This window comes from Elgaria multicarinata, chromosome 18 (genome assembly GCF_023053635.1).
Source record: "Elgaria multicarinata webbii isolate HBS135686 ecotype San Diego chromosome 18, rElgMul1.1.pri, whole genome shotgun sequence".
Classification (NCBI taxonomy): domain Eukaryota; kingdom Metazoa; phylum Chordata; class Lepidosauria; order Squamata; family Anguidae; genus Elgaria; species Elgaria multicarinata.
The window spans coordinates 2,788,633-2,809,403 of NC_086188.1; the positions used below are offsets into that span (position 1 = coordinate 2,788,633).

Here is a 20,771-nt window from a genome sequence, read left to right on the forward strand (position 1 = left end):
TCATGAGCGGAGGCGGAGGCGGACGAGGCGGAGGCGGGTGGGGAATAATCAGCCCTGACTGACAACAACAACAACAACGCCTGGCGGTTCCACAGCCCGGTCTCCAAAGCGCCTCCTCGCATGCTCTTCTGCCGGAAGCTCACAACGACCCTGTGAGGTAGGACACGACGCCCTTGCCCCCCCCCCACCCCCGCATTGCAGGCTGGGAGACGGAGGCTCGGAGGGGCTGGGCACGGGGGCACGCAGAGAGCTCGCCCCAAAGGTGGGATTCGCACCTGGGGCCGCATCCAGCCCAGCCCGTGTCGTCACCTACTAGCCGTCCCCAGATGTGCCGGGATTGGACTACAACTCCCATCACCCCCCACTCACTCAGCGGCTATGTTGGCTGGGAATTGTTGTTGTTGTTATTATTTACATTTTTTATTTTTTATACAACAATACAATGTAAAACAATACCACATAATACATAATAATACAAAGTAAGCTATTTGTTAAACATATATTCTAACTTAATTCTCTTTAACATAATAATAATTAACATAAAAGTGCTCCCTCCAACCACGGGTTCTTATTCATATTTCCAAAATCTCATTACTTCTTCTGGGGGTGTTTTCCCTCTCCCCTTTAATAATACAAATTCTAAAAACTGTTTCCATATTCCTTCAAAATCATTCGGTTTTATCATTCCTCTTCTAACTTTTATATTACATGTTAATTTATCATTAATAGCAATATCCCATATTTCTTTGTACCAATCTTCTATATGATAATCCCCTTGAACCTTCCAGTTCCTAGATATCATTAATCTTGCTGTTGTTAACAAATTCGTTATCAATTCTTTTGTCTCTTGACTACAATTATTTATATTTCTATACTGCCTTATAGCCGAAGCTCTCTGGGCGGTTTACAAAGATTAAAACACCAAACATTAAAAAACTGATATACAAAATTTAAAAGCATAAAAAAGATTAGATACAATATAATAATAATAATAATAATAATAATAATAATAATAATAATAATAATAATAAGTATTTCTTACCTGCCTCTCCATTTTGATTGAAGCGGGGAACAACAGTGTCCATTTAATGGGAAGCTCGGAGGATGGCAACAAGGGAGAGGGCCTTTTCGGTGGTGGCCCCCGAATAATGGCATGATCTCCCCGATGAGGCTCGCCTGGCGCCAACGTTGTTTTCTTTTCGGCGCCAGGTCAAGACTTTTCTTTTCTCCCAGGCATTTTAACAGCATTTAACAACGTTAAGTTTGTTTTTAATGGACCCCAGAATTGTTTTTAAATGGATACGGTTTTTATACTGTTTTTTACGTTTTTAAATTTTGTATACTTTTTTAATGTTTACTGTTTTTCACTGTTGTAAACCGCCCAGAGAGCTTCGGCTGTGGGGCCGTATATAAATGTAATAAAATCAATCAATCAATCAGTCAATAAAAACAATTATCCTGGGTCGGTGAAAAACTCAACATATGCGGTTAAATGCCTGAGAGAAGCGAAAAGCCTTGAGTTGGCGCTGAAAAGATAACAACGTTTGCACCAGGCGGGCCATTTCCATAATTGGGAATGGTGGGAGTTGTAATCAACACATCTAGGGTTTGGAGGCCGCTGGTCCATTGAATGTCAGGATACCGGTTCCATAGGAAGCTGCCTTCGACTGAGTCAGGCGCTTGGTCCATCTAAGCCCAGTATTGCCAGCACGGACTGACAGCAGCTCTGCAGGGTTTCAGGCTGGACTCTTCCCTCGTCCTACCTGGAGAAGCCGCGGTTCGAACCTGGGACCTTCGGCGTGCAAAGTGTGTGCTGTGCTGCAAAGCTACAGCCCCTGCTCAGTGCAACATGGGCCGTGGGGCACAGTTGGGGCCGTTGGGGGCTTTTCAGGAGTAAGGAGAGCTGTGTGGACCGCCACGGATCAGGTGGGGACAGATGGAGATCTTGTAGCCTGTTCTCCGGCCTCCATGTTTGAGCCACAGAAGGAATTTAAAGCCTCTCTGCCCTTGGATTTGTGCTGTTTCACTTACAGGCTTATGCACACAAATATACGTGCCTGCCTGTGTCTCTCTGGTGCGGTTCTGCTCCCAAGCGATGCGCTGAGTTTGGCTTTGAGAACCAGCCAGCTGCAGCTATAGCTCTAGTACAGCCTTCCTCAACCTGGGGCGCTCCAGATGTGTTGGACTACAATTCCCAGAATGCCCCAGCCAGCTGGCTGGGGCATTCTGGGAGTTGCAGTCCAACACATCTGGAGCGCTCCGGATTGAGGAAGGCTGCTCTAGTAGTATTTTTTTTACTCCTAATGACATCCTCATCCATTTCATCCTCATGAAGGCTTGGTCATGTGGCAGAGATGCTTCCTCAGTGTGGCGTAGTGGCTAAAATGTCAGACTGGGAGATCCGGGTTCTAGTCCCCACTCGGCCATGGAAACCCACTGGGTGACTTTGGGCCAGTCACAGGCTCTCAGCCCAACCCACCTCACAGGGTCGTTTTGAGGATAAAAATAGAGAAGAGGAGGATTATGTACGCCACCTGGGGTTCCTTGGAAGGAAGAAGGGGGGAATATAAATGCAATAATAAAATAAAAATCTGCTTTGGCCTCTTCTCGACTTGCATTCCTGAGTTCTCCGTGTTTTCTTTCCTGATTGACTTGTCTGCTGCCTCTTTGGGCTGATGTGCAGTTTGGAAAAGCAGCAGCATTGGCGACCTTTGAGGCCTGTAACTTCAAGCCGTCTGCAATGAGCTTGATTCTCTGTGCGCCAGCAAAAGGAGGCCTTTGAAGAGGGTGCCGTTCGGAGTGACCGTGAACCATGTTTGTCTACAGGTGATCGCTGCTGGGCCCTTCTTAGCTGCACAGAGCGCGTCCTTCGGGTGAGTTTGGCGAATGTGGCTTTTAAAAATGAAAACAACTAGATTGCTTGCTGTTCTTTCCTAGGGACGGGGAAGAATTGCCCTCTCTACGTGGGGCTGGAAGCTGCAGCTAGTGCAGAATGCAGCGGACCGGCTGTTGCCCCTTTTCAGCATATAAACACCTCTACGGAGGGATTGGCTACCTGATTGCTACCGGGCCAGGTTTAAAGTTTTGCTATTGGTATATAAAGCCCTAAACAACATGGGACCAGGATACCTGAGAGAGCGCCTTCTCCCATACCAGCCTACTAGTCCCCCAGGTCATCATATGAGGCGCTTTTACTGATTCTGCGTAGATCTGTGGTCCATTTGGAATCCACTCAGGATAGAGCCTCCCCTCTCTGTGGAACCCTGCCTGTTGGTGTCTGGCAGGCACCAACGTTGTTTTCGATGCCTGTCGAAGACATTTATATTTAAACTAAGGGCGCAATCCTACAGGGAGGGCCATAAGCCTCCAAATTTACGGCCAGCCAAAGCAGAGCAGCAGGTACAGCGAAGGTGATCTTTGCCTCCAGGGTCTTTCCACACTCTGTATTTTTGCTAGATGGGTCCCCCCCCGTCTAGCTCAGGGGTCACGGAGGGGGAGGGAGGTGGCTGGGGAGACCTGGGGATATGACATAAGCCGTACCCTCCCTGCCCACCGGCACGTCCCCTTTCCTCCAAGGTTCCCAACATGGTTCTCTCCAAGGCAGCTATGATGGGGAGGGGATGGGGAGCTCAGATTCCTGGGTCCGAGGTCAGAGCCCCGTCTCTGAACTCGGATGCAGGGATACGAATGATCCCAATACCCAAACTCCCCCGCCCTTTCCCATTTGTCGCCTTCTGTAGACAGCGGCCTGTCAAAATGTTCAGCGCGGCCCAGTTGTCCAAGGCCCAGTTCCTTGACAAAGCGCGCCAGGCTCGCGAGGAGCGCCGGGGGCTGAAGGAGCGTGACCGTGCCGCCGTGCAGATCCAAGCCCTCGTCCGGAGGTTTCTGTGCCGCTGTCGGCTCCAGAGAGAGATCAGGTGTGTGAAAAACGCATGCCGGGTGGGCTTCTTGGCCTCTGGGAGTGGAAGCTCTTTGTTGTTGGCTGTGCCAGTGCCGTGTGTGTGTTCTGCCTGGAAGAGGCGAGTCCTGCAAACGGAAAACCCTGCCTCTGAATTTTTGGCTCCTCTGAGCAAATGGAGCAGGGCATTGGTGGGCCCTCCGTCCATCTTGGGGCCCTGGCCTGTGCCTGATCGTGCCGCCCTGCTGAGCAAGGCAGGCATCTGCAACCAGCCATTATGGGCCGGCATCTCCACCATGGATGCAGAGTCCACCTGCAGCCCCTGTTGTCCCCTCCCTCCTTCCCTCCTTTCTTCCTTCTGGAAGGGAGGACCCTTCTCCAACTTCCAGGGGGCAGCAACCTCTCCCTTCTCACGGTTGTCCCTTTGGCCTGGACTCTCTGGTTTTCCTTCCTCCTCCGCCCCAGGAAAGAAGTGGACGAATTTTTGGATGCCAGTGGCCCTGGCAAAAAGACGGCCCTCTCGATCTTCAGGGCCTCCCGGAAGCTGCTCTACGTTTTCAGGTTGCAAGAGGACAAAGAGGTACAGCTGCTTTGCCACAGGGGTGATTGTGTGGGTTCTCGGTGTTGCCTGTCGCTTATTCCCGATGCTTGTGGCTGCAGCGTTGGAAGCATCAAGGTGGCTGTTCCAAGCAAGGGAAGAACTGGGGAGGAGGAGGGGGGTCTTGCAGCACAGACTGGAGCACGGTGAGCTCAAATAGAGACTAAAGAACCCATGGGTTGCTTGCCCATGTGCCCTTAGTAGCCTTGCAGTGGTAATTACAAAACTGTGCTGGAACTCAGGAGTTCTGCGGGACAATTGCCTTGCGGTTCAAGAAATGAGTTCTCCCAACATCCATCCTCAAAGAGCACCGCTGCTGTATCTCTGTATGAGTTGCTGCTGCTGGGGCGTGTCTCCTTTCGATTTGTAGGAGGGGTGGATCATTCCGCTGTGCATTTTGGGCATTTCAAGTGGCCAAACGAGAAACTGACATGAAGTAGAATGATCTGCTCTTGGAGGGAGGCTGCCCTTTGCCTCTCTGAAGGAGTCACTGCTCTTTGGAGGCATTCCCAGATCAGGAACTGCCAAAGTCAGCCATTACGAGTAGCCACCAAATGCCGCAAGAACGCCTGGAGCAAGTTAACAAAACTTCGCCATCCCTCCTTGCAGCATTCCCTCCTCTCATCTCCCCTTTCTTTACAGAGGTTTCAAAAGTTATGCCGCTGTATCCTTAACAGTATGGACGCTGAGAACGAGCCTAAGGTGAGCCAGCTCGCTTTTCGTGGGGTGGAGGTTTTTGAAACAGTGACTAATCCTGCCCCAAACAGAAGAGAGGTGGAGAGTTATTGAAGCCCCACAGAGACGTTTTCTAAGTATCTGTGGGGCATGAGGTAGGCTGGGTTTAGCCTGTGGGCCTGAGTTCCTGCAGCCCCGGATTAAGGGGCAGCCCTGCGCCCCGGTAACGCCCGTGGCTTCCTCCTGCCTTTCGGCCCCCAGGTGTGGTACGTGTCGCTGGCACTTTCGAAAGAGCTGACGCTGCTGTGGATCAAGCAGGTCAAGGACGTGCTGTGGCTGGGCTGCGAATTTCTGAAGCTGCTCAAGGTACGGCCGAAGTCCCCTCCTAGGTGGCTTTCACTGTTCGGCGACTTCACCCCGGGCCTCCCTTTCATGCCCCTGGTTCTTTTTCCCAGCCAGACATGTTGCAAGATTCAAAGCTGGTGAATTTGCACCTCACGATGCTGGTGACCTTCACAGACACTTCCACGTGGAAAATCCTGCGGGGGAAAGGTGTGTGTCCATGTCCGTCCGTCCTTTCTTGTGTGTGTGTGGGGGGGCTTTCTAATTTTTATATTCGTTATTGCAGCTGTTCCCAGCCTGATGCCCTCCAGATGTGTCATAATCCAACACATCTGGAGGGCAGCAGGTTGGGAATGGCCGTGTTCTAAAGTCTTGCCGGTTTGTGAAACGCAGGCGAGGAGTCCCGCATGCCTTGCCCGCTACAGAGAGCAGTTACTCAGCGTCCATGTCTTGTACAGAATATGTAGTACTTGGCTGTGTTTGTAGACTGAAGAGCAAGCCTTAGATTGTGGGTGTTGAGCGAAGGTATTTGGCCTGTCGTTGGATCTTTACATGGTGGCAATTTGCCCCGGGAGGGTTTTAATCTCTGCATTTTTTTTTTTGAAAAAATCACCACAGCTTGCAATGCCCATCAAAAGACAAAGTACTTGTAAAGAAGAATCATAGAATAGTAGAGTTGGAAGGGGCCTCTCCAAGCCCTGTTCTTCAAAGTGGCCCCACTTCATTGAGAAAGACATGTTCAAGCGCTGTCCTGAGGAGGCTTCGGACCCCTAAAGCATATTTTTTATTTATTTATTTATTTATTACATTTTTATACCGCCCAATAGCCGAAGCTCTCTGGGCGGTTCACAAAAATTAAAACCATAATCAAACAACCAACCTGTTAAAAGCACGAATACATATGATTCAGGTGTAATTTTCAACAGTGTCCTTTCGTGCTGCCTTTTGCAGGAGAAACCTTGCGGCCGGCCATGAACCACATCTGTGCAAATATCATGGGACATCTCAATCAAAAGGGATTTTATTCTGTGCTCCAGGTTTGCCCATGCGTGGTTTAAAGTTTTTCTAAATGTCTTGTGTTTGTGCGAGATCGTCCATATTTGTATCTCCTCGCAGAATCTATCTATCTATCTGTCTATCTATCTCCATCTGATCTCAGCTTGGGCTGACCAGTGGGAGTCATTTTTTTTAAAGAATGTTTTATTTATTTATTTATTTATTTATTTAAGGGTTTTTATGCCGTCCTTCAGCCAAAAAAGGCTCTCACGGCGGCTTACAAAAGTATTTCTTGACAGTCCCTGCCCACAGGCTTACAATCTAAAAGACATGACACAAAAGGAAAGGGGATTGGGAGGGAGGAGGAGGAGGAGGAGGGGGAAAAGGAAATGTTGACTCGGGGCTCAGGACACGCTCCGTATACAGCTTTCAAACCGCTTTCAAAGTGTCGTATCCTTCTTGGCATAGATCTGGCCTTGGCCTCAGCCATGTGTGAAAGCTGGAGGTCTGAGAGCGGGGTTCAAGGTGGGTGGGTGGGTGGGCTAAGTGACGGCCAACTCCACTCCTTGGTGGGGAAGCGTTCACGCTCGCTCTGTCCCCATTTCAGCACCCTTACACTCCTAGACCGCTCTTTCAGCTTGCGGGTCCTTCTTTTTCAGATTTTGCTGACAAACGGCCTGGCACGATCCAGACCTTCCTTCTCCAAAGGCACTTTAACCGCCGCCTTTTCTCTTGCGTTGCGGTAAGATCAACGGCCGTGTGTGTGTGTGTGTGTGTGTGTGTGTGTGTGCTGAGAAACAGGTTCAGCAAAGCCTCCGTAAGGTTTTCCGTCCTCTCCACTGCCCTGTTGGGGAAGGCTGCTTTAGTCCACAACACAGTGCTTCTCTTTTAGGAGCCCTGATGTGCTGCCAAGGTAGCTCCCCAGGAGGCAGTTTGAAAGCCGCTGTTCTCTTCGATCAGACTGCGCTGTTCTTCCTCCTAGAATAGCTGCCGTTTTTTCCTTTGGACTGCCAACGCTGCTGTCTGCCCCCTCCCCTTACGCCCTTTTTCTCTCCACAGCCCGGTGGTGGTGGCTCAGTTTTCCGACAATCTCTTGCGGTCCTTCTTGATCCACATCATGTCGGTACCAGCGATAGTGACTCACCTCGCAACGCTTACACCTGAGGTAGATGATCCCTCTGGACCCATGACCGGCGGGTGGGACAGGAGAGTATCTGCTTCGCTTTGGCTTGAACAGCCTTCCCCGACCTTGCGCCCTCCAGATCTCTTGGACCACAACTCCCAGCATGACTGACTGGGGGGATGCTGGGAGTTGTAGTCCAACATATCTGAAAGGCACCAGGTTGTGAGAGGCTGAACTTGGACATCAGCTGTTGTTTGTAAGAGCCCACTCCCACTAAAATGCCACATTAATTCTGGTTGTCTTGCAAACAAGTTTATAGTATTTCCACTCTTCCGATGAAGTGGCCCACTTCCATGTCCCCTTTATCAAAGAGCAGCTGGAATGAAACATGATTGTTCATACAGTGGTGATTTTTTATTATCATTTTCCCAACTGTTCACACCATTTCATTTATATGATCTCTGTAATCCTTTCAAATGTCTCTGTAATCCTTTCAAACATCTCTGTAATCCTTTCAAACGTCCCTGTAAATCAGGTCTGGTATTATTATCTTCTTGTTTGTACTGAAGAGAATAAATGAGGAAACAGTACTGGTAGTATTATGTTTGTTTTATGTATTTAATAATATTTTTAGGCCGCCATAAAAGCATAGAACCCTCTGAAGGTAGTGAGAATTCTCTCAAGGGCGGATGGAAACCAGGTGTTCACACTGTGCTGTACGTTAGCACTTCGTTTGCACCCTCCTCATTGAGACAGTAATCAGGTTGATTGAGTTTCCCGACTGAAGCAAAGCAAATTTTGCAGAGCTGGGTTCTAAGACACCTCGAGAGCTGAGCTTGGCTGACAAGCTGGATATACAGATTTTCAAATAAATAAATCTCATTAGGAAGCTATAAAATAATCCCGTCTTCCTTTCAGCGTCTGGCGGTGATAGAATCGCACGACCTCCTGCGCAAATTTATCCTGTTCTTGAGCCGTGAAGAACAGTGTAGAGACGTCTGCGTGTGTTTGGAGGGAAGCCACACCCTTTGTCTTCTGGGTAAGTGTGACCCCCTTAGCGCTGCCCCGGCCGATGATTTTATTTATTTATTTATTTATTTATTACATTTTTATACCGCCCAATAGCCGAAACTCTCTGGGCGGTTCACAAAAATTAAAACTATAATAAAACAACCAACAGGTTAAAAGCACAAATACAAAATACAGTATAAAAAGCACAACCAGGTTAAACCACGCAGCAAAATTGATATAAGATTAAAATACAGAGTTAAAACAGTAAAATTTAAATTTAAGTTAAAATTAAGTGTTAAAATACTGGGAGAATAAAAAGGTCTTCAGCTGGCGACGAAAGGAGTACAGTGTAGGTGCCAGGCGGACCTCTCTGGGGAGCTCGTTCCATAACCGGGGTGCCACAGCGGAGAAGGCCCTGCTCCTCCTAGTAGCCAGCTGCCTCACTTCCTTTGGCAGGGGCTCACGGAGAAGGGCCCCTGTAGATGATCTTAAGATCTGGGTGTTCCTTCAAAGAACCTGGCCCCAAACCGTTTAGGGCTTTAAATGTCAATACCAGCACTTTGAATCGGGCCCTGACCTGGACTGGCAGCCAATGAAGTTGTAAAAGGACTGGCGTAATGTGATCTTGCCGGCCAGTCCCTGTTAGTAAACGGGCTGCCCTGTTTTGTACCAGCTGAAGCTTCCGGACCGTTTTCAAAGGCAGCCCCACGTATAACACATTGCAGTAATCCAAACGAGAGGTTATGATTGCAATAAAGGCAGACAGCTAGATAACAGCTCTGTGTATGTGTTGAGGCAAGAGGGGGCCCCCTGACTTACTTCTGTCGTGCTAGCTGTGATGCTGAGCGGAGCATGGCTACAAAGGACAGCGGCCTGGAAAATTTAATCTCTTATCAAGTTCCTAGCCCTGATGAAGATACTCTTGGAAATGTGAGAGCGGTGCACAGTGAAAGATTAAGTGCGCTTAAATAAGAGCTACAGTGGTTAGTCTGGGGGCAGCCTGGAGGTGTGGAAGAGCGTTCCGGAGCCTGCTTCCCACCACTGGACGGCGCTCCCTGAGAACTCCTCCAGGCTGGAATTTGGTCCTCAGGCTGAAAGCCGAAAGAGGCTCCCCGCCCAGTTGAGTTTCTGTTCCTGGGGTGTTATTTACTAAATTTATAATCCCGTCCTTCCGCCAAAAGGGGGCTCATGGGTTGGGGATGAGTCCCTACGTGCTTGATGCGGGATTCCCTCGCCCTCCCTGCTGGCTGCATTCCTTCTCCACTATCTCCTTCCTCATTCCCGCGCTGTGGCTGTTTTCCAGGCAACCTGGTCTACTTGGGGTCCCTGAACGACAAGGTGCTGGAGGAGGAGACGGCCCACTTTGTGAGTGTGCTGATCCAGATGCTCTCGTACTGCCAGAGGTACGTCTCGCAGAAGAAGTCCAACCTCACCCACTGGCACCCGGTGCTCGGCTGGTTCTCCCAGACGGTGGATTACGGGTAAGCGCCGCCGTTCGCCTGGTGGAAGGAACGTAGCTCATGGCCCACAGGCAGAAGCCCCCAGGTTCAAGCCCCAGTTAAAGGATTCGGTCGTGGGTGATGAGGAAGACGTCTCCGTCTGTCTCTCTCTCTCTCTGCCTGATGACCCCGGTCAGCCATTGATGTCATTCGGAGTTGACAATATGGGGTTAGAGCACTTCCTCAACCTGGGGCGCTCCAGATGTGTTGGACTGCATCTCCCAGAATGCCCCAGCCAGCAGAGCTGGCTGGGGCATTCTGGGAATTGTAGTCCAACACATCTGGAGCGCCCCAGGTTGAGGAAGGCTGGGTTAGAGGAATAATAATAATTATATGTTAAAAAAATTCTTACCTGCCTCTCCATTTTGATTGAGGCAGGGAACAGCAGTAAGTATAAAATACATAAAACACTGATTAAAAACATAGTATACGTTGTTAAAACACCCTAAAAGCATCCTAAAATTCCACTGGATAGGCCTGCCGGAAGAGATCAGGCTTTCTTAAATGCTGAGAGACTGTTAAGTTGATGAGTCTCCTCTGGCAGGCCGTTCCACAGTCTGGGAGCAGCAGAAGAGAAGGTCCTCTGGGTAATACCGGTCAGGAACACATAGTCCCGGTATCAAACCACCACTTATGGTGTTTTGTGGAGGCTACGGTTAAAGGCCTGTTGCAGTGCAGGCAGGAGGATTCCAGGCCCGTGAGAGTGTGGATGTTGTGTTTTGTTTTGAAGTTAAAACGAGAATCCACTTTTGTACTCCACGCTCGCTTCTCTGCCGTCTCATAGAATAGCAGAGTTGGAAGGGGCCTACAAGGCCATCGAGTCCAACCCCCTGCTCAGTGCAGGAATCCACCCAAAAGCATCCCTGACAGATGGTTGTCCAGCTGCCTCTAGTGTGGGAGAGCCCACAACCTCCCTAGGTCACTGGTTCCATTGTTGTACTGCTCTAACAGTCAGGAAGTTTTTCCTGATGTCCAGTTGGAATCTGGCTTCCTTTAACTTGAGCCCGTTATTCCGTGTCCTGCACTCTGGGAGGATCGAGAAGAGATCCTGCCCGGTGTGACCCTGCCGTGTGTGCTTTGTGCCTTCCCCCTCTCCTAGCTTGAACGAGTCGATGCCCCTGCTCACCAAACAGCTGCAGCACCTCTGGGGGGTCCACCTCATCCGCATCCTCTTCAGCGACGTCCTCAGCAAGAAGCTAACGGAGAACCACGAAGCCTCTCGCCCGCCGGGGCCCTCCACCTCGCCCCAGAACAGCCTGCCCATGAAGAGTCAGTATGCGGCGGAGGCCGGGCTCCGTCCCGGGGCTCTCCTTCCGGAAGAAGTTTCATTTCAAATCCCCTCTCCTCCCCGCCCTTAATTTTTGGTCCGTGGGCTAAACCGGTTACACGGTGTGGGGCGTTAGACAGGCCTCCCTTATTTCTCCTTGGGCAAGATGCAGATTTCTTCCGTAGATTTTCCCCTCCTGTACGCAGAACTAGCAAAACGCCCCCCGGGCCGAGCGTGGGGGGGACGGACGCTTGTGTACAGCGCATGCGCACCCTGGGGTGGGAGGCACAGCACACTGGAAGATCGACAACCGGCCCTCGCTGTTTTCAGGGAGAGCAGGGGATGCTGGAGCTCAGCTCCGCGGGGCAGATGCGGCCCACCTAGCGTCCGGCTCCCCAGGGTTCAGGCGGCCATGACGGCTCTTCCCCGGGCCTAATCCCTTCGCTCCAACTGCCAGACCTTCGGTAATTGCTGGAGCTTGTGCAATCCCCCCTCACCCGTTTCTAAAAGATTGAAATGATTATTGTTGTTGTTATTATTTATTACATTTCTATACCGCCTCATAGCCGAAGCTCGCTAGGCGGCTTACAAAGATTAAAACACTGAACGTTTAAGAAAACAGATATACAAAATTGAAAACCCGTGAAAACATAAAACAGATAATATACAAAAACAATATCCATTTAACGCCTCTCCTAAGCCTTTGTTACTGGCAGGCAGAGTGGCCGTTTTGAAGCCTTTTTGACCCTTTAAGGGCTCCGTAACTGTTACTTTTGATGCCCCATTGGGGGCAGCTGGGGGGGAGAACAACCCCTGGACCCCCTGGAGTTGCCCTCCACCCTGTCTTAGTGGGATGCCGCTGTGTGTAAGGGTTTTGGGCCTTGCCAGCTTGAAGCTAAAGGAAAGCCTTGACGGGGCCCCTCTTTCCGGGCGGTCTGATTTCTCGCTCTTGTGTCTTCACAGTGGCGATGGGTTCAGCTCGCCATCTTGCAAGCCGAGTCCTGGGGTAGAGTTGAGTCAGCTCCTGGCAAAGGGGAAAGCCGGGCAAAACTTAAAGCTGCAAAACAGACCAGAGGGGTGGGGGTGGGTGGGTGGGGGGAGATTGGGGGCTGTTTCTGCTTGAGCAGGGCCTCTCACAGCGGAGGTGCAGAACCCCCACCCCGCCAGCCTCTTCTGGCCTGTGGGGCCGTCCAGGCTGGCCTGCGAAGCCTCCTGGCCTAGAGTCGCCTCGTGCCAGAGCCTGCGAGGAACGCGGCTTCCCTCGGCTGGCCGCCTGAAAGCTCCTCTTCAGCCAGGCTGCATTCGGGGGACACACACTCTTTTCCCGGGACCCATCCGCCCCCTCACCTCTGACCCGTTTCCCCCGCCAGACCTTTTCAAGCGCGCCTTCCAGAAGTCCGCCTCCGTCCGCAACATCCTGAAGCCCGTCGGCGGCAAGAGGGTGGATTCGGCGGAGGTGCAGAAGGTCTGCAGCATCTGCGTCCTGTACCAGATGGCGCTCACCACCCTGACCCAGATCCGGTTGCAGATCCTCACCGGTTGGTTTTGCCGGGGGCGGGGTGGGGTGGGGCGTGTGTCAACTGGGGCGGGGAAGCTGGGTGATTGCATGGGGGGGGTAGCGGGACCCTACATGCTCCAGGGAAACATCGGCTGGTGGGTCCAATGTCAGTGTAAAAATACAAGCACTTCTTCTCTGAAATTCAACCCCTGTCCATGCGGGCTGAACTGTCTCCTGAGTCCGTTTCACGCTTCTGTTCCCTGTGGAAATGCATGCCCAGAGGTACCTTGGCCTTTTCTCTGTCTCCCTCGCCTGTATTTTTATTTCGAGCCGTGGAACGCTGTCTGTTGACCCTCTTCAAAAACTTCCTTCCTCTCGGAACACGCTCTGAGCGATCAGCCGCTTCCGTCATTTTCTCTCTGAGATGCTGCCTCTCCGGAATGTAAACGCTGAGCTCAGGCTCTTCTTTGTCCGTTGACTTTGTGTTCTGTCACGCGTGCATTGTTGTTTTTACTTCTGAGAAGTCCAGAAACGTGAATCCTTTCTCTTGCAGCAGGGCTGAGAAATTATTATTTATTACATTTCTATACCGCACCCCATAGCTGAAGCTCTTTGGGCGGTTTACAAAGATTAAAACGTTGAACCTTAAAAAGCGATATACACAATTTTAAACCATAAAAGGGGAAAAAAAACAGACAACAGACAATATATGTTTAAAAACAACTGTGAACTCTCAGCCAGGCCTAAATATAGATCTGGGGTCAATTAAAAAACTCAGCATATGCTGTTAAATGCCTGGGAGAAGAGAAAAGTCTTGACCTGGCGCCGAAAAGATAACAATGGTGCCAGGCGGGCCTCATTGCGGAGATCATTCCACAGAATTGGGGGGCCACCACAGAGAAGGCCCTCCCTCTCTCCCTTGTTATTTCTTGTAATTTGTTAGAGGTGCAGCCGGGGAGGAGCAGCTTGGCCTAGTGGGGTTGGGGTCCGCCCCTTATCTTCTTCCAATGTCTGACATCCCCCCGCCCACTAACTGTCTTCTTTTCTTTTTCTTTTCAGGTCTGACCTACTTGGACGATCTCCTTCCTAAGCTCTGGGCCTTCATCTGTGAACTGGGCCCCCAGGGGGGCTTGAAACTCTTCCTGGAGTGCTTGAACAACGACACGGAGGAGTCCAAGCGGCTGCTGGCCATGCTGACGCTCTTCTGCGACTGCTCCCGTCACCTCATCACGTAGGTTGCTGGCGCGGGAGGGCGCCCAGGGGATCTCCCCTCGTCGGCGTTGCGCCGCCAAAGCCAATTACGGAAGTGGAGAGAGAGGGAACGGAGATCCGCCTTCTGTGCTGTGCTGGCAAATGATTTCATAGAATCATAGAAGAGTAGAGTTGGAAGGGGCCTCTAAGGCCATCGAGTCCAACCCCCTGCTCAAGGCAGGAATCTACCCTAAAGCATCCCTGACAGGTGGTGGTCCAGCTGCCTCTAGTGTGGGAGAGCCCACCACCTCCCTAGGTAACTGGTTCCATTGTCGTACTGCTCTAACAGTCAGGAAGTTTTTCCTGATGTCCAGCTGGAACCTGGCTTCCTGTAACTTGAGCCCGTTATTCCGTGTCCTGCACTCTGGGAGGATCGAGAAGAGATCCTGGCCCTCCTCTGTGTGACAACCTTTGAAGTATTTGAAGAGTGCTCTCATGTCTCCCCTCCGTCTTCTCTTCTCCACGCTTGTTTCATTGGGCTTCCCAAACACTTATTCGGGGCTGGTGGGGTTGGTCAGAATGCAGAGATCAGTCATGGCAGATGGTGTCCCCAAATGACCGCTGGCCCTTTGCTCCTTGCATGCAGCTGTAAGGCAATGCTGGGGTGCCTCCGGTGATCTCATACCAAACTGGCCGAGAATAAGGTCCAGAAGGCCACTCCTGTGTGTGAACGGAGGGTCTGACCTGGAGCAGGGATATGCAACCATTGAGCCACGGGCTCAGTTGGCATTTGGGAAAAACTTTCATTACGGTGGGCACCCAGGGATTCCTTTTGCTTTTTAAACAGGAACATTTATTGAATACTCAGTCACAAAGGATATTATTTTTATTCATTTATTTCTTAAACACTGTAGACACTGATGCCCTGCTCTGCGTTTGGCTTACCTGACCGTGGGCTATTGCACGTGGGGGTGGGGAATGAGGAGATGCATTGATGGGGCTTTGTGGTGGTGACCCTGGCCTTTTCATTCCGGCTGCCGGGAGCTACGATGCTCCCTCGGAGGCAGTGGTTCTTTGGTGCGGCAGCAGGGCAGCCGGAGGGCCATTCCTGCTGTGTCTCGATCCCCCTCTGGATCCCTGTTCAATGGCTCCCTCAATTCGGCACACTGCTTGAGACATTAGGGTGTGCCTGGGCACACCAGGCACACGCTTGTGCACGCCTATGCCTTGCTTTGGTGTTGGCTGTTGGCCCCAGCCGCCACCGTTTCGGGAAGAGCTGTCGGTTGGGGTGATACCACGGGGAGAGGTAACGAGGCATTAGCTCAGAGGATGGCGTGTAGTGGCCGCTGGCTGGTGGTTTGAGGAACAGCGGCCTAGGCGGTGTGGTGTCTCTCTTCCCCCCATTGAAGCACTGGAAAACTCACCCTTTCCTCCCCCCCTCCCCGCTCCAGGATTCTCGACGACATCGAAGTCTACGAAGAGCAGGTCTCGTTCAAGCTGGAAGAGCTCGTCACCATCTCGTCTTTCCTGAACTCCTTTGTGTTTAAGATGATCTGGGATGGGATTGTGGGTGAGCCATTCTAGCATCAGTCAAGACCGGGCGCCGGGTTCCTCCGCCCAGGCTGGGTTTGGTTTGCTACCCCGCAAGCGGTGCCTCGTCGCGTGGGCGGCTTTGTTTGGGAGCGGGCCTTCGGGGGAGCACGTGCGGCGTGGAGTCACGGTTGGCTTTCTCCCGAAGCACATCTCTCTCTCTCTTTGCTTGCAGAAAACGCCAAAGGAGAGACCCTGGAGCTCTTCCATTCGGTCCACGGCTGGCTGATGGTGCTGTACGAACGGGACTGCCGCCGGCGTTTCGCTCCGGACGACCATTGGCTGCGCAAGTAAGCATCTGTGTCGAGCACATGGGCCCTGGACATGCGCCTCCTCCAAGCTCCGTAATCCCATGGCCCTGTTTTCTTGCTGTCCGCTGAAAAAACCCTTTTAAACTTGCTTTTCCTCCTTAGGGACCTCAAGCCGAGTCTGCTCTTCCAGGAGCTCGACAAAGACCGGAAGCGGGCCCAGCTGGTGCTGCAGTACATCCCCCACGTCATCCCCCACAAAAACGTGAGTGGAGGCCCCGGGTTTGGGGACACGCGGAAGGGAGGGGGGATTTTATAGCCCAGCACGGGGAGGATTCACCGAGTCGAATGTGAACTCTCAGTACTGTGTACTCCAACTGTCCTCAACCTGGTGCCTTTCCAGATGTGGATTTCAACTCCCACATCTGGAAAGTGTGTGTGTGTGTTTAAGCACAAGAGGAAAACATAATTTGTGGAGAAATCTTTCGTCAGGGGTGGAAAACCTATATATATATAATCCTCCTATTGCTTAACCCCCTGCTGCTATTTATTTATTCTCCCATTATCAAAATGTATATCTTGCCTTTCTTCAAAATATTCAAGGCAGCTTACAGTTCGAAGAATAAACCGATGCCCAGTGATCAAAACAGATCACAGTGGCAGCCGTACAATAAAACAGACTAAATGCAGCTCAGCGGCCTGCCGGAGTAAGAGTTTCAAATTCAGTTTTCCGCTGAGCTCGGGCTAGGCCTCTGGTGAACCTCCAGGGAAAGGAGAAGTTTCTCTCACTCTCCTGGTGGTCTAAGCCTAGAGCTCAAGTGGCGTTGTTCAAAGGCCTTGTTTCTCTTGGAAAACACAGAGGGTTCTTCTTTTCCGGAACATGGTGACGAAAGAGAAGGAGAAACTCGGGTTGGTGGAGACCACTTCTGCGTCGCCTCACGTCACCCACATCACCATCCGCCGGTCGCGCATGCTGGAGGTGAGTGAGCAGCGCTTCTTTCTGAACCACCCCATCACGCAGGGGGTGCAGAACAAATCTGGCCTCCCTTAATGGCCCCGTCCTCTTCCCTTCCTCTGGCCTCCCTGCCACCGATTGTTGGGTCATTTCCTGGCTTTTCTCCTTGCCCCGTTCGCCTGGTGGAGATTCCCACTCGCCAAAGGTGACCACATGAAGCTGATTTGAAGCGTTTGATAGGAACGCAGCTAACATTTATTTATTTATTACATTTCTATACTGCCCAATAACCGGAGCTCTCTGGGCGGTTCACAAAAATTGAAAACATTCAAAGTATAAAACAACAGTATAAAACCATAATGTAAAATACAATATAAAAGCGCAACCAGATAAAAACAGCAGCAATGCAAAATTACGAATTTAAAACACCAAGTTAAAATTTATTTATAGACTGTTAAAATGCTGGGAGAATAAAAAGGTCTTCCCCTGGCGTCTAAAAGCATATAATGTAGGTATTAAGCGAACCTCCTTAGGGAGCTCATTCCACAGCCGGGGTGCCACAGCAGAGAAGGCCCTCCTCCTGGTAGCCACCTGCCTCACTTCCTTTGGCAGGGGCTCGCGGAGAAGGACCCCTGAGGATGACCTTAGGGTCTGGGCAGGTACATACGCTACAAATTCTGCCAGTGAGCCGTTTTATTTCTATCCCTGCCTCCTAACCTGCTGCCCTTGGGGACAGTTTCAACTCACCCCACCCCACCTCTGTCACCCCACCCAGGACGGATACGAACAGCTGCGCCAGTTGTCGCAGAACGCGATGAAGGGCGTCATCCGGGTGAAGTTTGTGAACGACCTGGGAGTGGATGAAGCTGGCATAGACCAAGACGGTGTCTTCAAGGAGTTCCTGGAGGAGATCATCAAGAAGGTCTTTGACCCGGCGCTCAACCTCTTTAAGGTACCGGCTCCGCCAGTCAGGTTCCGGCCTTGATTTGTCCGTCACGTGGTGCCAGGGGGGAAACCGAGGCAGTGACGGGCTTGTCTTGCTCTCTCATCTCTTGCCGACACGTTTTGCGCAGACCACCAGCGGCGACGAGAGGCTGTACCCGTCCCCCACGTCTTACATCCACGAGAACTACCTCCAGCTCTTCGAGTTTGTCGGGAAGATGCTTGGCAAAGCTGTTTACGAGGTAGGATGGATGTCCCAAGCTGAAAGCAGTGGCGGCGGGGGGGGGACAGAAGGCAGCTCCCCAGGTGTTTTGGACTCCAACTCCCAGAAGCCCCTGCTAGCACTGCCGATGGTCAGGAACGTTTGTTTATTTCTTTTCAATCCCACCCAATAGCCGAAGTTCTCTGGGCGCTTCCCCAAAGATTAAAACCATACGTCCAGCATAAAATATAATACAAAAGCTTAAAACCGCATTCTTAAACCGCAATACAAGAGTACAACAGCATAAAACCAAGCAGCGAGGCAGAGATTTAAAACGCAGAGTTTGAAACAGCAGGGTTAAAAGACGGGGATAGTAAGTTGCTAAAATATTGGGAAAATAAAAAGGTCTTCACCGGGAAAGCTGGGAGTCCAAAACTTCTGGAGATTTATTTTTCTGCCCCGCTCTGCCTTAGAGGTCTTTCTAGACAGCAAGTAACGCTGACCCAGTAGAGTTTGGGGATCCGACATGTCCTCTTTCAAAAAGCGTGTAGCTCAGTGCCTTTGTGCCGTGGGTGGGTAAGGGCGAGACGCATTTCTCCCTGCGGAGTTTCCTTCCTGCCGATTCCCAGGGGATCGTCGTGGACGTTCCATTTGCGACGTTTTTCCTGAGCCAGCTCCTGGGACACCACCACAGCGTCTTCTACAGCTCCGTGGACGAACTCCCCTCCCTGGATTCCGAGTTCTACAAAAACCTGACCTCCATCAAGGTGCGGTTGAGGCCCATTTGGCTTTCGGGGTGAGGGGAGGCTTCTGGGAAACCTCTCCGGGTGGGGGTCTGGCCGTTGCGCTTGGGACAGGAGTTTTCTTTCTTTTTTTAATGAAACATCATGTAGTCACAGAATCGTAGAGTTGGAAGGGGGCCTCTGAGGCCATCGAGTCTCAGAGCCCCCCTTCCAGTATTGCATCCAGTTCTGGGCTCCACAATTCAAGGAGGACGTGGAGAAGCTGGAGCGTGTTCAGAGGAGGGCAGCCAGGATGATCAGGGGTCTGGAAACAAAGCCCTATGAAGAGAGACTGAAAGAACTGGGCAGGTTTAGCCTGGAGAAGAGGAGATTGAGGGGGAGACATGATAGCACTCTTCAAATACTTGAAAGGTTGTCACACAGAGGAGGGCCAGGATCTCTTCTCGATCCTCCCAGAGTGCAGGGCACGGAATAACGGGCTCAAGTTACAGGAAGCCGGATTCCAGCTGGACATCAGGAAAAACTTCCTGACTGTTAGAGCAGTACGACAATGGAACCAGTTACCCAGGATGGTGAAAGCGGCTGTAACCTTCTTTTAGAAAGGCGCCTGTGCCACTGGCCGCCTGCTCTTCCCATCCCTCCCTTCTTTCTATCAAGACTGATCTCTTCCGGCAGGCCTATCCTGGGGAATTTTAGGATGTTTCTAGAATGTTTTTAGGATGTTTTAACAATGTATATTATGTTCTTAATTCAGTTTTATGTATTTTATATTTACTGTTCCCTGCCTTGATCAAAACAGAGAGGCGGGTAAGAAATAAATTTCATTGTTACATTATTATGATTATTTCTCTCTCTTTCTTAGCGTTACGACGGAGATACCAGCGATCTGGGCCTGACCCTCTCCTATGATGAAGACGTCATGGGCCAGGTAGGCCTCCGCTTCTTCGCCCTGCCTTTATTTTCGGCTGCCTTTATTTCTTGAGGCCCCGCAGGGAGAAACAGCCCTTTTCTGATTAAGAATTCAGCTTCCTTGCTGTATGTTTCGTGATCGGCTCGACCAGGAGCTTTGCATCTTTTGTTCACCCGATCATTAAAAGTTTCTGCTCATATCTACACTGCTGAAGCTTCAGTTTAAAAAACGAAAATAAGCCAAATCCCTATGTTAGATCTCCAGCTACCGAATTCTTATCTAAGATGCTCTCTTTCTCCCACTTTCACTAGCTTGTTTGCCATGAGCTTATTCCTGGAGGGAAGACCATCCCTGTTACCAATGAAAACAAGTAAGTGTGGCAACAGCAACTCCTTTCGGCTGCTGGCCCTCAACTCCCCGGCTTTCTAGTCCCTCGGTTTCCTGCAAATGTGGGGCTGCCATTTGCCCCTCCCTCCAAACGGGATGCTGAAAGTGTTCCGCAAATGGCTAAGCAGTTTCCACGCGAGGGAGGAGGCAGGGATTTGGGACTCGCCCAGCCCAGGGCATCCCGATTGCCAGGAGAGTTTGAAAACGGGACATTTTTACACCCAGCTGTTAAAACTCTGGATGCAATATGGTTTGAAATAGATACCTGGCTTCTCATTAGAAAGAGCCTCGTGTGGCGCAGAGTGGTAAAGCAGCAGTTACTGCAGCCAAAACTCTCCCCACGGCCTGAGTTCGATCCCAGCGGAAGCTGGTTTCAGGCAGCCGGCTCGGGTCGACTCAGCCTTCCATCCTTCCGAGGTCGGTAAAATGAGTACCCAGGTAACCACGACTGGGGAAGGCCATGGCGAACCACCCCGCTACAAAGTCTGCCAAGAAAACGTCAGCGAAAGCAGGCGTCCCTCGAGGAGTCAGCAATGACTCAAGTGCTTTCACGAGAGGTTTTTTCCCTTTCCTTTCTCATTAGAAAAAACAAATTTGAAGCGGCTTACAGACAGGTTTTTTGGGGGCCAGTCCTTGGCTTGAATGGACCGTTTGGGGCGGAGGGACGTCCTGTAGCAGCCAGGAAGGTCTATCGGT

At 51.0% G+C, this 20,771-nt stretch overlaps 1 protein-coding gene across 3 annotated transcripts in view; it reads left to right on the forward strand.

The window, feature by feature from the left end:
• The window catches only part of UBE3B (ubiquitin protein ligase E3B), a 26,644-nt gene continuing 5,873 nt past the window's right edge, over positions 1-20,771 (forward strand). The window contains exons 1-24 of one of the 3 annotated variants that reach the window (XM_063144348.1): positions 1-157; positions 2,684-2,873; positions 3,741-3,917; positions 4,364-4,478; positions 5,139-5,198; positions 5,433-5,537; positions 5,627-5,723; positions 6,465-6,550; positions 7,169-7,251; positions 7,569-7,674; positions 8,551-8,671; positions 9,947-10,124; positions 11,242-11,411; positions 12,780-12,947; positions 13,967-14,138; positions 15,550-15,668; positions 15,864-15,978; positions 16,102-16,201; positions 16,796-16,915; positions 17,667-17,843; positions 17,965-18,075; positions 18,665-18,802; positions 19,641-19,706; positions 20,000-20,058. In XM_063144348.1, the coding sequence (XP_063000418.1) occupies positions 3,757-3,917; positions 4,364-4,478; positions 5,139-5,198; positions 5,433-5,537; positions 5,627-5,723; positions 6,465-6,550; positions 7,169-7,251; positions 7,569-7,674; positions 8,551-8,671; positions 9,947-10,124; positions 11,242-11,411; positions 12,780-12,947; positions 13,967-14,138; positions 15,550-15,668; positions 15,864-15,978; positions 16,102-16,201; positions 16,796-16,915; positions 17,667-17,843; positions 17,965-18,075; positions 18,665-18,802; positions 19,641-19,706; positions 20,000-20,058 (2,627 nt within the window). In that variant the 5' untranslated portion in view covers positions 1-157; positions 2,684-2,873; positions 3,741-3,756. Of the gene's footprint in view, positions 158-2,683; positions 2,874-3,740; positions 3,918-4,363; positions 4,479-5,138; positions 5,199-5,432; positions 5,538-5,626; positions 5,724-6,464; positions 6,551-7,168; positions 7,252-7,568; positions 7,675-8,550; positions 8,672-9,946; positions 10,125-11,241; positions 11,412-12,779; positions 12,948-13,966; positions 14,139-15,549; positions 15,669-15,863; positions 15,979-16,101; positions 16,202-16,795; positions 16,916-17,666; positions 17,844-17,964; positions 18,076-18,664; positions 18,803-19,640; positions 19,707-19,999; positions 20,059-20,771 lie in introns of those variants that run through there. The other 2 variants (XM_063144346.1, XM_063144347.1) reach the window with 2 other exon arrangements.